This window comes from Salvelinus alpinus, chromosome 5 (assembly GCF_045679555.1).
Source record: "Salvelinus alpinus chromosome 5, SLU_Salpinus.1, whole genome shotgun sequence".
NCBI lineage: Eukaryota > Metazoa > Chordata > Actinopteri > Salmoniformes > Salmonidae > Salvelinus > Salvelinus alpinus.
Genome location: NC_092090.1, coordinates 1607171 through 1624502, shown reverse-complemented (window position 1 = coordinate 1624502; position 17332 = coordinate 1607171). Strand labels below are relative to the sequence as shown.

The 17332-nt window shown below is 44.9% G+C and overlaps 1 protein-coding gene across 1 annotated transcript in view; it reads left to right on the top strand.

Moving 5' to 3' along the window:
* The window catches only part of LOC139575136 (aminopeptidase N-like), a 14770-nt gene extending 315 nt beyond the window's left edge, over nucleotides 1–14455 (top strand). The window contains exons 2-9 of the mRNA XM_071400139.1: nucleotides 2946–3001; nucleotides 3397–3544; nucleotides 6959–7050; nucleotides 7248–7358; nucleotides 9810–9977; nucleotides 12329–12469; nucleotides 12929–13010; nucleotides 14192–14455. Coding sequence (XP_071256240.1) covers nucleotides 2946–3001; nucleotides 3397–3544; nucleotides 6959–7050; nucleotides 7248–7358; nucleotides 9810–9977; nucleotides 12329–12469; nucleotides 12929–13010; nucleotides 14192–14344 — 951 coding nt within the window. The 3' untranslated portion in view covers nucleotides 14345–14455. The remainder of the gene's footprint in view (nucleotides 1–2945; nucleotides 3002–3396; nucleotides 3545–6958; nucleotides 7051–7247; nucleotides 7359–9809; nucleotides 9978–12328; nucleotides 12470–12928; nucleotides 13011–14191) is intronic.
* The last annotated feature ends 2877 nt before the right edge of the window (nucleotides 14456–17332 follow it).

The window sequence follows — 17332 nt, the reverse complement described above, 5'->3', positions numbered from 1 at the left end:
AATGCCTCCTCACCCAGCTCAGCACAGACCATGAGGTAACAGTCCATATGATAACTCCTCCTCACCCAGCTCAGCACAGACCATGAGGTAACAGTCCATATGATAACTCCTCCTCACCCAGCTCAGCACAGACCATGAGGTAACAGTCCATATGATAACTCCTCCTCACCCAGCTCAGCACAGACCATGAGGTAACAGTCCATATGATAATGCCTCCTCACCCAGCTCAGCACAGACCATGAGGTAACAGTCCATATGATAACTCCTCCTCACCCAGCTCAGCACAGACCATGAGGTAACAGTCCATATGATAATGCCTCCTCACCCAGCTCAGCACAGACCATGAGGTATCAGTCCATATGATAACTCCTCACCCAGCTCAGCACAGACCATGAGGTAACAGTCCATATGATAACGCCTCCTCACCCAGCTCAGCACAGACCATGAGGTAACAGTCCATATGATAATGCCTCACCCAGCTCAGCACAGACCATGAGGTAACAGTCCATATGATAACGCCTCCTCACCCAGCTCAGCACAGACCATGAGGTAACAGTCCATATGATAATGCCTCACCCAGCTCAGCACAGACCATGAGGTAACAGTCCATATGATAACTCCTCACCCAGCTCAACACAGACCATGAGGTATCAGTCCATATGATAACTCCTCCTCACCCAGCTTAGCACAGACCATGAGGTAACAGTCCATATGATAATGCCTCCTCACCCAGCTCAGCACAGACCATGAGGTAACAGTCCATATGATAACTCCTCCTCACCCAGCTCAGCACAGACCATGAGGTAACAGTCCATATGATAACTCCTCACCCAGCTCAGCACAGACCATGAGGTAACAGTCCATATGATAACTCCTCCTCACCCAGCTCAACACAGACCATGAGGTAACAGTCCATATGATAATGCCTCCTCACCCAGCTCAGTACAGACCATGAGGTAATAGTCCATATGATAATGCCTCTTCACCCAGCTCAGTACAGACCATGAGGTAATAGTCCATATGATAATGCCTCCTCACCCAGCTCAGCACAGACCATGAGGTAACAGTCCATATGATAACTCCTCACCCAGCTCAGCACAGACCATGAGGTAATAGTCCATATGATAACGCCTCCTCACCCAGCTCAGCACAGACCATGAGGTAACAGTCCATATGATAATGTCTCCTCACCCAGCTCAGCACAGACCATGAGGTAACAGTCCATATGATAATGCCTCCTCACCCAGCTCAGTACAGACCATGAGGTATCAGTCCATATGATAATGCCTCCTCACCCAGCTCAGCACAGACCATGAGGTATCAGTCCATATGATAACGCCTCCTCACCCAGCTCAGCACAGACCATGAGGTAACAGTCCATATGATAACTCCTCACCCAGCTCAGCACAGACCATGAGGTAATAGTCCATATGATAACGCCTCCTCACCCAGCTCAGCACAGACCATGAGGTAACAGTCCATATGATAATGTCTCCTCACCCAGCTCAGCACAGACCATGAGGTAACAGTCCATATGATAACGCCTCACCCAGCTCAGCACAGACCATGAGGTATCAGTCCATATGATAATGCCTCCTCACCCAGCTCAGCACAGACCATGAGGTAACAGTCCATATGATAATGCCTCCTCACCCAGCTCAGCACAGACCATGAGGTATCAGTCCATATGATAATGCCTCCTCACCCAGCTCAGCACAGACCATGAGGTAACAGTCCATATGATAATGCCTCCTCACCCAGCTCAGCACAGACCATGAGGTAACAGTCCATATGATAATGCCGCCTCACCCAGCTCAGCACAGACCATGAGGTAACAGTCCATATGATAATGCCTCCTCACCCAGCTCAGCACAGACCATGAGGTATCAGTCCATATGATAATGCCTCCTCACCCAGCTCAGCACAGACCATGAGGTAACAGTCCATATGATAATGCCTCCTCACCCAGCTCAGCACAGACCATGAGGTAACAGTCCATATGATAATGCCGCCTCACCCAGCTCAGCACAGACCATGAGGTAACAGTCCATATGATAATGCCTCCTCACCCAGCTCAGCACAGACCATGAGGTATCAGTCCATATGATAATGCCTCCTCACCCAGCTCAGCACAGACCATGAGGTAACAGTCCTTATGATAATGCCTCCTCACCCAGCTCAGCACAGACCATGAGGTATCAGTCCATATGATAATGCCTCCTCACCCAGCTCAGCACAGACCATGAGGTATCAGTCCATATGATAATGCCTCCTCACCCAGCTCAGCACAGACCATGAGGTATCAGTCCATATGATAACTCCTCACCCAGCTCAGCACAGACCATGAGGTAACAGTCCATATGATAATGCCTCCTCACCCAGCTCAGCACAGACCATGAGGTAACAGTCCATATGATAATGCCTCCTCACCCAGCTCAGCACAGACCATGAGGTATCAGTCCATATGATAACTCCTCACCCAGCTCAGCACAGACCATGAGGTAACAGTCCATATGATAATGCCTCCTCACCCAGCTCAGCACAGACCATGAGGTAACAGTCCATATGATAATGCCTCCTCACCCAGCTCAGCACAGACCATGAGGTATCAGTCCATATGATAACTCCTCCTCACCCAGCTCAGCACAGACCATGAGGTATCAGTCCATATGATAATGCCTCCTCACCCAGCTCAGCACAGACCATGAGGTAACAGTCCATATGATAATGCCTCCTCACCCAGCTCAGCACAGACCATGAGGTAACAGTCCATATGATAATGCCTCCTCACCCAGCTCAGCACAGACCATGAGGTAACAGTCCATATGATAATGATGCTTTCTAACCTGCTAAATGAATATGTCTCAGGAAGACCAGCACAAATCCTGCTGACTGTCCGAATATGGAAACCATACATATTTCAATGTCCCTCTGTTTATATTCAGGCTATTCCAGTGATCAACAGAGCCCAGATTGTGGATGATGCTTTTAACCTGGCCAGGTGAGTCCTCTTCCACACAGCACAGTCTTCTCTCTGTATTCTGTCTGTATGTAGACTATCTATTAATTCCTCTGTCTATATTCTGTCTGTATGTAGACTATCTATAAATTCTTCTCTCTATATTCTGTCTGTATGTAGACTATCTATAAATTCCTCTGTCTATATTCTGTCTGTATGTAGACTATTTGTGCAGTCCTCTGTCTATATTCTGTCTACATGTAAACTATTTGTAAAGTCCTCTGTCTATATTCTGTCTACATGTAAACTATTTGTAAAGTCCTCTGTCTATATTCTGTCTGTTGCTGTCAGCACCATTTCAGCAGATTCCTGGTTGATGTAAATGTACTTGATGAATAAAGGTGTTTGTGATGTCTGGCTGTGTTGGTCCACGTCAGGGCGAGGACAGTCAGCACTATACTGGCTCTGAGAACCACCCTGTTCCTTCAGAGGGAGAGGGAGTACATGCCCTGGCAAACGGCTTACAGCAACCTGGGCTACTTCTTCCTCATGTTCGACCGCAGCGCCGTCTACGGACCCATGCAGGTCAGTGTTATAGAGGGGTCCTATATGCAGTATGTAGTACTTTGACCAGATCACTATATGGCACCCTGTTTCTTCTGTAGTACTTTGACCAGATCACTATATGGCACCCTATTCCTTATGTAGTACTTTGACCAGATCACTATGTGGCACCCTATTCCTTATGTAGTACTTTGACCAGATCACTATTTGGCACCCTATTCCTTATGTAGTACTTTGACCAGATCACTATTTGGCACCCTATTCCTTATGTAGTACTTTGACCAGATCACTATATGGCACCCTATTCCTTATGTAGTACTTTGACCAGATCACTATGTGGCACCCTATTCCTTATGTAGTACTTTGACCAGAGCACTATATGGCACCCTATTCCTTATGTAGTACTTTGACCAGATCACTATGTGGCACCCTATTCCTTATGTAGTACTTTGACCAGATCACTATGTGGCACCCTATTCCTTATGTAGTACTTTGACCAGAGCACTATATGGCACCCTATTCCTTATGTAGTACTTTGACCAGATCACTATGTGGCACCCTATTCCTTATGTAGTACTTTGACCAGAGTAATATATGGCACCCTATTCCTTATGTAGAACTTTGACCAGAGTAATATATGGCACCCTATTCCTTATGTAGTACTTTGACCAGATCACTATGTGGCACCCTATTCCTTATGTAGTACTTTGACCAGATCACTATATGGCACCCTATTCCTTATGTAGTACTTTGACCAGATCACTATTTGGCACCCTATTCCTTATGTAGTACTTTGACCAGATCACTATGTGGCACCCTATTCCTTATGTAGTACTTTGACCAGATCACTATATGGCACCCTGTTTCTTATGTAGTACTTTGACCAGATCACTATGTGGCACCCTATTCCTTATGTAGTACTTTGACCAGATCACTATGTGGCACCCTATTCCTTATGTAGTACTTTGACCAGATCACTATTTGGCACCCTATTCCTTATGTAGTACTTTGACCAGATCACTATTTGGCACCCTATTCCTTATGTAGTACTTTGACAAGATCACTATTTGGCACCCTATTCCTTATGTAGTACTTTGACCAGAGCACTATTTGGCACCCTATTCCTTATGTAGTACTTTGACCAGAGCACTATTTGGCACCCTATTCCTTTTGGCCACTATATGGAATAGTATAACACTAGACTACTGAATATTGTTTAAATGCAAAATCTGCCATTAAGATCAACTGTGTTCCATTTTGATTGACACTGAGGAATGCAAATGATAATGTTATCCAATATCTCTGATATGTTGTGATGCAGCGAGTTCTGTTATTATCTTTCATGCTTACCTCAATAAACAGCGAGTTTTGTTCTTATCTTTCAGGCTTACCTCAATAAACAGCGAGTTCTGTTCTTATCTTTCAGGTTTACCTCAATAAACAGCGAGTTCTGTTCTTATCTTTCAGGCTTACCTCAATAACCAGCGAGTTCTGCTCTTATCTTTCAGGTTTACCTCAATAAACAGCGAGTTCTGTTCTTATCTTTCAGGTTTACCTCAATAAACAGCGAGTTCTGTTCTTATCTTTCAGGCTTACCTCAATAAACAGCGAGTTCTGTTCTTATCTTTCAGGTTTACCTCAATAAACAGCAAGTTATATTCTTATCTTTCAGGCTTACCTCAATAAACAGCAAGTTATGTTCTTATCTTTCAGGCTTACCTCAATAAACAGCGAGTTCTGTTCTTATCTTTCAGGCTTACCTCAATAAACAGCGAGTTCTGTTCTTATCTTTCAGGCTTACCTCAATAAACAGCGAGTTCTGTTCTTATCTTTCAGGCGTACCTCAATAAACAGCGAGTTCTGTTCTTATCTTTCAGGCTTACCTAAATAAACAGCAGGTTCTGTTCTTATCTTTCAGGTTTACCTCAATAAACAGTGAGTTCTGTTCTTATCTTTCAGGCTTACCTAAATAAACAGCAGGTTCTGTTCTTATCTTTCAGGTTTACCTCAATAAACAGCGAGTTCTGTTCTTATCTTTCAGGCTTACCTAAATAAACAGCAGGTTCTGTTCTTATCTTTCAGGCGTACCTCAATAAACAGCGAGTTCTGTTCTTATCTTTCAGGCTTACCTCAATAAACAGCGAGTTCTGTTCTTATCTTTCAGGTTTACCTCAATAAACAGCGAGTTCTGTTCTTATCTTTCAGGCTTACCTCAATAAACAGCGAGTTCTGTTCTTATCTTTCAGGCTTACCTCAATAAACAGCGAGTTCTGTTCTTATCTTTCAGGCTTACCTCAATAAACAGCGAGTTCTGTTCTTATCTTTCAGGTTTACCTCAATAAACAGCGAGTTCTGTTCTTATCTTTCAGGCTTACCTCAATAAACAGCAGGTTCTGTTCTTATCTTTCAGGCTTACCTCAATAAACAGCGAGTTCTGTTCTTATCTTTCAGGCTTACCTCAATAAACAGCGAGTTCTGTTCTTATCTTTCAGGCTTAACTCAATAAACAGCGAGTTCTGTTCTTATCTTTCAGGCTTACCTCAATAAACAGCGAGTTCTGTTCTTATCTTTCAGGCTTACCTAAATAAACAGCGAGTTCTGTTCTTATCTTTCAGGCTTACCTCAATAAACAGCAAGTTATGTTCTTATCTTTCAGGCTTACCTCAATAAACAGCAAGTTATGTTCTTATCTTTCAGGCTTACCTCAATAAACAGCGAGTTCTGTTCTTATCTTTCAGGCTTACCTCAATAAACAGCACGTTATGTTCTTATCTTTCAGGCTTACCTCAATAAACAGCGAGTTCTGTTCTTATCTTTCAGGCTTACCTCAATAAACAGCGAGTTCTGTTCTTATCTTTCAGGCTTACCTCAATAAACAGCGAGTTCTGTTCTTATCTTTCAGGCTTACCTCAATAAACAGCAAGTTATGTTCTTATCTTTCAGGCTTACCTCAATAAACAGCGAGTTCTGTTCTTATCTTTCAGGCTTACCTCAATAAACAGCGAGTTCTGTTCTTATCTTTCAGGCTTACCTCAATAAACAGCGAGTTCTGTTCTTATCTTTCAGGCTTACCTCAATAAACAGCGAGTTCTGTTCTTATCTTTCAGGCTTACCTCAATAAACAGCGAGTTCTGTTCTTATCTTTCAGGCTTACCTCAATAAACAGCGAGTTCTGTTCTTATCTTTCAGGCTTACCTCAATAAACAGCGAGTTCTGTTCTTATCTTTCAGGCGTACCTCAATAAACAGCGAGTTCTGTTCTTATCTTTCAGGTTTACCTCAATAAACAGCGAGTTCTGTTCTTATCTTTCAGGCGTACCTCAATAAACAGTGAGTTCTGTTCTTATCTTTCAGGTTTACCTCAATAAACAGCGAGTTCTGTTCTTATCTTTCAGGCTTACCTCAATAAACAGCGAGTTCTGTTCTTATCTTTCAGGCTTACCTCAAAAAACAGGTCACGCCTCTTTTCAACCACTTCAAGACTATCACTGCTGACTGGACCAAGATTCCTGAGAAACACACTGACCAGTAAGAACGTCTACTTTTCAACATGTTGATGGATACAGAGAGAAAATGTCACGATAGAAGACTAAACACTCAGCCAGCTCAACATGGCAGATCTTATCCAGATATCGTGAATCTCCTCAATACGTTGGACGTTGTGAGGTCAGTATACTGTTAAGAGTCTCTTCTTTTTCGTTTGTAATTTCCTCTCCCGTCTCCAGGTACAACCAGGTGAATGCCATCTCTATAGCCTGCAGTACAGGAGTAGCAGGCTGTGAGGAGCTGACTACAGGCTGGTTCAAAGACTGGATGAATACGCCTGAGAACAACAGGTGAGGACAGAGATCCCTCTCCTCCTCTCCTCTCCTCTCCTCTCCTCTCCTCTCCTCTCCTCTCCTCTCCTCTCCTCTCCTCTCCTCTTCTCTCCTGACCTCTCTTCACCTCTCCTCTCCTCCTCCTCCTCAACCCTAGTGTTGGAGACTGTTACTGATCTCAACCCTAGTGTTGGAGACTGTTATTGATCCCAACCCTAGTGTTGAAGACTGTTATTGATCCCAACCCTAGTGTTGGAGACTGTTATTGATCCCAACCCTAGTGTTGGAGACTGTTATTGATCCCAACCCTAGTGTTGAAGACTGTTATTGATCCCAACCCTAGTGTTGAAGACTGTTATTGATCCCAACCCTAGTGTTGAAGACTGTTATTGATCCCAACCCTAGTGTTGAAGACTGTTATTGATCTCAACCCTAGTGTTGAAGACTGTTATTGATCTCAACCCTAGTGTTGAAGACTGGTATTGATCTCAACCCTAGTGTTGGAGACTGTTATTGATCTCAACCCTAGTGTTGAAGACTGTTATTGATCTCAACCCTAGTGTTGAAGACTGTTATTGATCTCAACCCTAGTGTTGAAGACTGGTATTGATCCCAACCCTAGTGTTGGAGACTGTTATTGATCCCAACCCTAGTGTTGAAGACTGGTATTGATCTCAACCCTAGTGTTGGAGACTGTTATTGATCTCAACCCTAGTGTTGAAGACTGTTATTGATCCCAACCCTAGTGTTGAAGACTGTTATTGATCCCAACCCTAGTGTTGAAGACTGTTATTGATCTCAACCCTAGTGTTGAAGACTGTTATTGATCTCAACCCTAGTGTTGGAGACTGTTATTGATCTCAACCCTAGTGTTGGAGACTGTTATTGATCCCAACCCTAGTGTTGAAGACTGTTATTGATCCCAACCCTAGTGTTGAAGACTGTTATTGATCCCAACCCTAGTGTTGAAGACTGTTATTGATCTCAACCCTAGTGTTGAAGACTGTTATTGATCCCGACCCGAGTGTTGAAGACTGGTATTGATCCCAACCCTAGTGTTGGAGACTGGTATTGATCCCAACCCTAGTGTTGAAGACTGTTATTGTTCCCAACCCTAGTGTTGGAGACTGTTATTGATCCCAACCCTAGTGTTGAAGACTGTTATTGATCCCAACCCTAGTGTTGAAGACTGATATTGATCCCAACCCTAGTGTTGGAGACTGTTATTGATCCCAACCCTAGTGTTGGAGACTGTTATTGATCCCAACCCTAGTGTTGAAGACTGTTATTGATCCCAACCCTAGTGCTGAAGACTGTTATTGATCCCAACCCTAGTGTTGGAGACTGTTATTGATCCCAACCCTAGTGTTGAAGACTGTTATTGATCCCAACCCTAGTGTTGAAGACTGATATTGATCCCAACCCTAGTGTTGGAGACTGATATTGATCCCAACCCTAGTGTTGAAGACTGTTATTGATCCCAACCCTAGTGTTGGAGACTGATATTGATCTCAACCCTAGTGTTGAAGACTGTTATTGATCCCAACCCTAGTGTTGAAGACTGTTATTGATCCCAACCCTAGTGTTGAAGACTGTTATTGATCCCAACCCTAGTGCTGAAGACTGTTATTGATCCCAACCCTAGTGTTGAAGACTGTTATTGATCCCAACCCTAGTGTTGAAGACTGTTATTGATCCCAACCCTAGTGCTGAAGACTGTTATTGATCCCAACCCTAGTGTTGAAGACTGATATTGATCTCAACCCTAGTGTTGAAGACTGTTATTGATCCCAACCCTAGTGTTGAAGACTGTTATTGATCCCAACCCTAGTGTTGAAGACTGATATTGATCTCAACCCTAGTGTTGAAGACTGTTATTGATCCCAACCCTAGTGTTGAAGACTGTTATTGATCCCAACCCTAGTGTTGGAGACTGTTATTGATCCCAACCCTAGTGTTGAAGACTGTTATTGATCCCAACCCTAGTGTTGGAGACTGTTATTGATCCCAACCCTAGTGCTGAAGACTGTTATTGATCCCAACCCTAGTGTTGAAGACTGTTATTGATCCCAACCCTAGTGTTGAAGACTGTTATTGATCCCAACCCTAGTGCTGAAGACTGTTATTGATCCCAACCCTAGTGTTGAAGACTGTTATTGATCCCAACCCTAGTGCTGAAGACTGATATTGATCTCAACCCTAGTGTTGAAGACTGTTATTGATCCCAACCCTAGTGTTGAAGACTGTTATTGATCCCAACCCTAGTGCTGAAGACTGTTATTGATCCCAACCCTAGTGTTGAAGACTGTTATTGATCCCAACCCTAGTGCTGAAGACTGATATTGATCTCAACCCTAGTGTTGAAGACTGTTATTGATCCCAACCCTAGTGTTGAAGACTGTTCTTTTCACCTTGACTCTGGTGTTTGATGGCCTGATGCGATGATCTCTTTTACATTGTCTGGTCCAGGATTCACCCCAACCTGAGGAAGACAGTGTACTGCAGGGCCATCGCAGCAGGAGGGGTGGAGGAGTGGGACTTCGCCTGGAGGATGTACAAAGAGGCTTCCATTGCCTCTGAGGCTGACAAGCTGATGTATGCCCTGGCTTGCACCAGGGTTCCCTGGTTACTGAACAGGTGAGGATGACTTCTGGCCTGCACCAGGGGTCTCTGGTTAATGAACAGGTGAGGAGGACCTCTGGCCTGCACCAGGGGTCTCTGGTTACTGAACAGGTGAGGAGGACTTCTGGCCTGCACCAGGGGTCTCTGGTTACTGAACAGGTGAGGATGACTTCTGGCCTGCACCAGGGGTCTCTGGTTACTGAACAGGTGAGGAGGACCTCTGGCTTGCACCAGGGGTCTCTGGTTAATGAACAGGTGAGGAGGACCTCTGGCCTGCACCAAGGGTCTCTGGTTACTGAACAGGTGAGGAGGACTTCTGGCCTGCACCAGGGGTCTCTGGTTACTGAACAGGTGAGGATGACTTCTGGCCTGCACCAGGGGTCTCTGGTTACTGAACAGGTGAGGATGACTTCTGGTCTGCACCAGGGGTCTCTGGTTACTGAACAGGTGAGGATGACTTCTGGCTTGCACCAGGGGTCTCTGGTTACTGAACAGGTGAGGAGGACTTCTGGCCTGCACCAGGGGTCTCTGGTTACTGAACAGGTGAGGATGACTTCTGGCCTGCACCAGGGGTCTCTGGTTACTGAACAGGTGAGGATGACTTCTGGCCTGCACCAGGGGTCTATGGTTACTGAACAGGTGAGGATGACTTCTGGTCTGCACCAGGGGTCTCTGGTTACTGAACAGGTGAGGATGACCTCTGGCCTGCACCAGGGGTCTCTGGTTACTGAACAGGTGAGGATGACTTCTGGCCTGCACCAGGGGTCTCTGGTTACTGAACAGGTGAGGAGGACTTCTGGCCTGCACCAGGGGTCTCTGGTTACTGAACAGGTGAGGAGGACCTCTGGCCTGCACCAGGGGTCTCTGGTTACTGAACAGGTGAGGATGACTTCTGGCCTGCACCAGGGGTCTCTGGTTACTGAACAGGTGAGGAGGACCTCTGGCCTGCACCAGGGGTCTCTGGTTACTGAACAGGTGAGGATGACTTCTGGCCTGCACCAGGGGTCTCTGGTTACTGAACAGGTGAGGATGACCTCTGGGCTGCACCAGGGGTCTCTGGTTACTGAACAGGTGAGGATGACTTCTGGCCTGCACCAGGGGTCTCTGGTTACTGAACAGGTGAGGATGACCTCTGGGCTGCACCAGGGGTCTCTGGTTACTGAACAGGTGAGGATGACTTCTGGCCTGCACCAGGGGTCTCTGGTTACTGAACAGGTGAGGATGACTTCTGGCCTGCACCAGGGTTCCCTGGTTACTGAACAGGTGAAATGGAACCCTATTTCTTATTTACAGTGCACTACTGCTCTATGACCCCTCTATGAGCCCTATATGTGCCCTCTATGAGTCCTCTATGAGCCCTCTATGACCCTTCTATGGGTCCTTTATGAGCCCACTATGGGCCCTCTATGTGCCCTCTATGACCCCTCTATGACCCCTCTATGGGCCCTTTATGAGCCCACTATGAGCCCTCTATGACCCCTCTATGGGCCCTTTATGAGCCCACTATGGGCCCTCTATGTGCCCTCTATGACCCCTCTATGAGCCCTCTATGGGCCGTTTACGAGCCCACTATGGGCCCTCTATGAGCCCTCTATGAGCCCTACCTCTATGGGCCCTCTATGTGCCCTCTATGACCCCTCTTTGACCCCTCTATGAGCCCACTATGGGCCCTCTGTGGGCCCTTTATGTGTCCTCTATGTGCCCTCTATGATCCCTCTATGAGCCCTCTATGGGCCCTCTATGTGCCCTCTATGACCCCTCTTTGACCCCTCTATGAGCCCACTATGGGCCCTCTGTGGGCCCTTTATGTGTCCTCTATGTGCCCTCTATGAGCCCTCTATGAGCCCTCTATGTGCCCTCTATGTGCCCTCTATGAGCCTTCTATGAGCCCTCTATGAGCCCTCTATGAGCCTTCTATGAGCCCTCTATGAGCCCTCTATGTGCCCTCTATGAGCCCTCTATGTGCCCTCTATGTGCTCTCTATGGGCCATCTAGTAGCCCTCTATGAGCCCTCTATGTGCCCTCTATTAGCCTTCTATGAGCCCTCTATGAGCCCTCTATGTGCCCTCTATGAGCCCTCTATGTGCCCTCTATGGGCCCTCTATGAGCCCTCTATGTGCCCTCTATGAGCCCTCTATGTGCCCTCTATGGGCCCTCTATGAGCCCTCTATGAGCCCTCTATGTGCCCTCTATGGGCCCTCTATGAGCCCTCTATGAGCCCTCTATGTGCCCTCTATGAGCCCTCTATGAGCCCTATGGGTTCTGGTCAAAGTGATGCAGTGTGTAGGAATCAAAGAGTATTCGTTGATCAATGTAGTTGTGAAGGATCATTCAGGATGGATCTGATCTGTGTGTTTGGGTTTCAGGTATCTGAACTACTGCCTGGATCCAGAGAAGATTCGTAAACAGGATGCCACATTCACCATTGTGTACATTGCTGGTAATGTTGTGGGCCAGTCTCTGGCTTGGGACTTTGTCAGAACCAACTGGGACCACTTATTTAATGAGTGAGTAGGATCCAGCATGTTTATAATGCATCTGTCTAATGTGAACACTGTAATGTATTGGCAGTTATTCATTATAATGTTTACGTCCCAAATTGCACCCTAATCCCTGTGTAGTACACTACCTCTGGTCAAAAGTAGTGGCACCCTAATCCCTATGTAGTACACTACCTCTGGTCAAAAGTAGTGGCACCCTAATCCCTATATAGTACACTACCTCTGGTCAAAAGTAGTGGCACCCTAATCCCTATATAGTACACTACCTCTGGTCAAAAGTAGTGGTACCCTAAACCCTATATAGTACACTACCTCTGGTCAAAGTAGTGGCACCTTAATCCCTATATAGTACACTACCTCTGGTCATATAGGGTAATGTTGTAGGCCTGTCTTTGGCTTGGTACTTTGTCAATGACTTTTCAATGTGTTGAATGTGGACCATATTTATGTCTTCTCGTCTTGTAGTTACGGAGGGGGATCGTTGTCCTTCGCACGGCTCATTGAAGGCATCACCAGGCGCTTCTCCTCAGAGTTTGAACTGAAACAGGTACAGCCCATTCAGAGATTCTGTGTCTCTGTGTGACTGTGATCCAACCCCATTCACAGCTTCTGTGTCTCTGTGTGACTGTGATCCAACCCCATTCACAGCTTCTGTGTCTCTGTGTGACTGTGATCCAACCCCAATCAGAGCTTCTGTGTCTCTGTGTGACTGTGATCCAACCCCAATCAGAGCTTCTGTGTCTCTGTGTGACTGTGATCCAACCCCAATCAGAGCGTCTGTGTCTCTGTGTGACTGTGATCCAACCCCAATCAGAGCTTCTGTGTCTCTGTGTGACTGTGATCCAACCCCAATCAGAGCGTCTGTGTCTCTGTGTGACTGTGATCCAACCCCATTCACAGCTTCTGTGTCTCTGTGTGACTGTGATCCAACCCCAATCAGAGCGTCTGTGTCTCTGTGTGACTGTGATCCAACCCCATTCACAGCTTCTGTGTCTCTGTGTGACTGTGATCCAACCCCAATCATAGGTTCTGTGTCTCTGTGTGCCTGTGATCCAACCCCAATCAGAGGTTCTGTGTCTCTGTGTGACTGTGATCCAACCCCATTCAGAGCTTCTGTGTCTCTGTGTGCCTGTGATCCAACCCCAATCAGAGCTTCTGTGTCTCTGTGTGCCTGTGATCCAACCCCATTCAGAGCTTCTGTGTCTCTGTGTGCCTGTGATCCAACCCCAATCAGAGCTTCTGTGTCTCTGTGTGACTGTGATCCAACCCCATTCAGAGGTTCTGTGTCGCTGTGTGCCTGTGATCCAACCCCAGACGTCCAGGTGTCTTCCTGGTTGGTGATGTCACGCTGCTATAATTAACACAATAAGAGTGTTATCTCCTGACGTGTGAACAGGTATAATGAGAGAGAAACAGGTCTGGTTAACGAATAGAAAAACGCCAGCCCACTGGTGGTCCAGATGCTTCCAAACATTTAATGGATCTATTCAACAACGGTTCAGTAAAACATACCTTTATCAGGGTGGATACTGTCATCATCTAGGAAACAGAAACTCTCAGGCAAACATGGGCCAAATGTCCCCTCCCCTTCAGAAATAGATTAATACTGTCTTAATTACCTGTCCATTCCCTGGTCCTGTATATTAATACTGTCTTAATAACCTGTCCATTCTCTGGTCCTATAGATTAATACTGTCTTAATAACCTGTCCATTCTCTGGTCCAATAGTTGCAGCAGTTCATTGAGGAGAATGCAGAGCAGGGTTTTGGTTCAGCCACACTAGCAGTGGACCAGGCCCTGGAGAGAACCAAAGCCAACATCAAGTGGGTCGCAGAGAACAAGGGAGACGTCCTCACATGGTTCACTGTTAATTCAGCATAAATTTATTTGTGGACTGTTTGGAGATTAAATTCATATGTGGGGAATGCAAGTATTTAGTGTTTCATAATGTGGAGTTCAATATTTTTCTGAAATATTTGCCTAGAATTTTTATCCAGAACCAATAAAGTTTACATTGTAAAAATATATAGAATATATTGTATTGTGTAAAAAAAGTAGAGAAGTTTGAGTCAGGAGAGTGTTAAGTCAGACAGGTTCAGCTTTATAATCAGTCTTTAACTTTTACTGCCTCAGAAACCCGGATCCGGGAGCACCCCCCACCCCCCACACACTGATTAGCATAGATAGCATAGCTTCAGAAGTAGATAGTAGCATCTAAATATCATTAAATCACAAGTCCAAGACACCAGATGAAAGATACAGATCTTGTGAATAAAGCCACCATTTCAGATTTTTAAAATGTTTTACAGGGAAGACAAAATATGTAAATCTATTAGCTAAACACGTTAGCAAAATACACCACTATTCTAACTCCATCAGTTTCTTACTCCTTCAGGTGCTATCACCAATTCGGCTCAACTAAGATATTGATAGCCAATAACCTATAAAAAAAACCATCAGATGACAGTCTGATAACATATTCATGGTATAGGATAGTTTTTGTTAGAAAAAAGTGCATATTTCAGGTAGAAATCACAGTTTACAATTGCACCGACCATCACAAATCCACTAGAATTACTAGATAGAGCAACGTGTATGACCAATTTACTCATCATAAAACATTTCATAAAAATAGACAAAGCATAGCAATGGAAAGACCCAGTTCTTGTGATTTCAGACCATATTTCAGATTTTCTAAGCGTTTTTCAGCGAAAACACAATAAATCGATAAGTTAGCATACTACATGTTCCAACGTTACCAGAGCATCGATTCCAGCCAAAGAGCGCTATAACGTAACCACCGCCAAAAGATATTAATTTTTTCACTAACCTTCTCAGAATTCTTCCGATGACACTCCTGTAACATCATTTTACAACATACATATACAGTTTGTTCGAAAAGGTGCATATTTAGCCATACAAAACCGTGGTTACACAATGAAAATACTAGGAAATCAAGCCTCAATATGTCTGACGTCATCTATCAGAGTGATCTAGTTTAATTAAAAGCTAATCATATACTTGACTAAAAAATACAGGGTTGACAGGAATCGAAAGACAAATTAGTTCTTAATGCAACCGCTGATTTACATTTTTAAAATTATCCTTACTTTTCAATACAGGGTTGGCCAAGTGAAGCTATACCAAACAAAATGGCGATGTATGCGTTTAAAATATTTCGACAGAAACACGGTTTATCATATTAAATATTGCTTACTTTGAGCTGATCTTCCATCATATTCTTGGGCAATGTATCCTTTCTATGTTATAAACGTCTTTTGGTCGATAGATGTCCTCTGTCCTTCGAAATGTCCACTAACAACGACCGAGACCGCGAAACGTTCCCAAAGCTAGAAAGTGCACGACAAATAAATTCCTCAGAATCGCACTAAACGGATATAAATTGCTATAAAACGGTTAAAATTCACTACCTTATGATGTTTTTAACAACTATAACGACTGAAAACATGACCGGAGAAATACTGCTGGTTAGAAAACGATTTGGAACGAGGCAGGTCCGATGGCCTTCACGCTTGAGGCGCACGTTGAGAAAGAGGGGTCTCTGTACATTTTTGTCATTTATAATGGCTGTGAACGTCCCATAGAGTTCATTGAAAACGTGATGACGTACAGACACCCAGAGGAAGACGTAGGTAGTGTCGGTTTCTTCATAGCATTCACTGTGGCCTTATAAACAGACCCCAGATCAGAGGTAAAAATTTCTGAAATCTGAACCCTGTCATGAAAAGTGCTGTAGAAATTGTTCTGTACCACTCAGAGACAAAATTTCAACTCCTATAGAAACTATAGACTGTTTTCTATCCAATAATAACAATAATATGCATATTGTACGATCAAGAATTGAGTACGAGGCAGTTTAATTTGGAAATGTAAAAAAATAAATAATGCTAACAGCTCCCCCTATTGACAAAAGGTTATAGAAGAACTATACAAGACAGGAAGAGAGGAGAGGAAGGAGGAGAGGAGGAGCGGAAAGGAGAAGAGCTCTCCTCTCCTTCAGTTTACTACCTTCCTCATCAGTCAGGGACCAACACCTCTCCTCTCTTTCAGTTTACTACCTTCCTCATCAGTCAGGGACCAACACCTCTCCTCTCCTTCAGTTTACTACCTTCCTCATCAGTCAGGGACCAACAGCTCTCCTCTCCTTCAGTTTACTACCTTCCTCATCAGTCAGGGACCAGCACCTCTCCTCTCCTTCAGTTTACATCATCCCTCTGAAACTGACAGTATCTCCCTTCATCTAGTGGTCTATATCCTCTCTGTCATCATCCCCCTGAAACTGACAGTATCTCCCTTCATTAGTGGTCTATATCCTCTCTGTCATCATCCCTCTGAAACTGACAGTATCTCCCTTCATCTAGTGGTCTATATCCTCTCTGTCATCATCCCTCTGAAACTGACAGTATCTCCCTTCATTAGTGGTCTATATCCTCTCTGTCATCATCCCCCTGAAACTGACAGTATCTCCCTTCATTAGTGGTCTATATCCTCTCTGTCATCATCCCTCTGAAACTGACAGTATCTCCCTTCATCTAGTGGTCTATATCCTCTCTGTCATCATCCCTCTGAAACTGACAGTATCTCCCTTCATTAGTGGTCTATATCCTCTCTATCCTCTCTATTTTACTAAATAGCATGAGATGGGCCCAGAATGTCCCAGAATGCCCTGTGTTATAGAGACTGCACTGAGCCAGCGAGCCGTGCCCCTCCCATTGCGTGCCAACGGTCAGGGGGAATCTGTTGTCTGTAATCCCAACACGGAAGCTAGCAGCTAGAGGACGAGCCCAGATGATGAAGGGCAGAGAGACACAGCCAGGAGTAGTGCAGGTCACATTCACCAGGCTGATG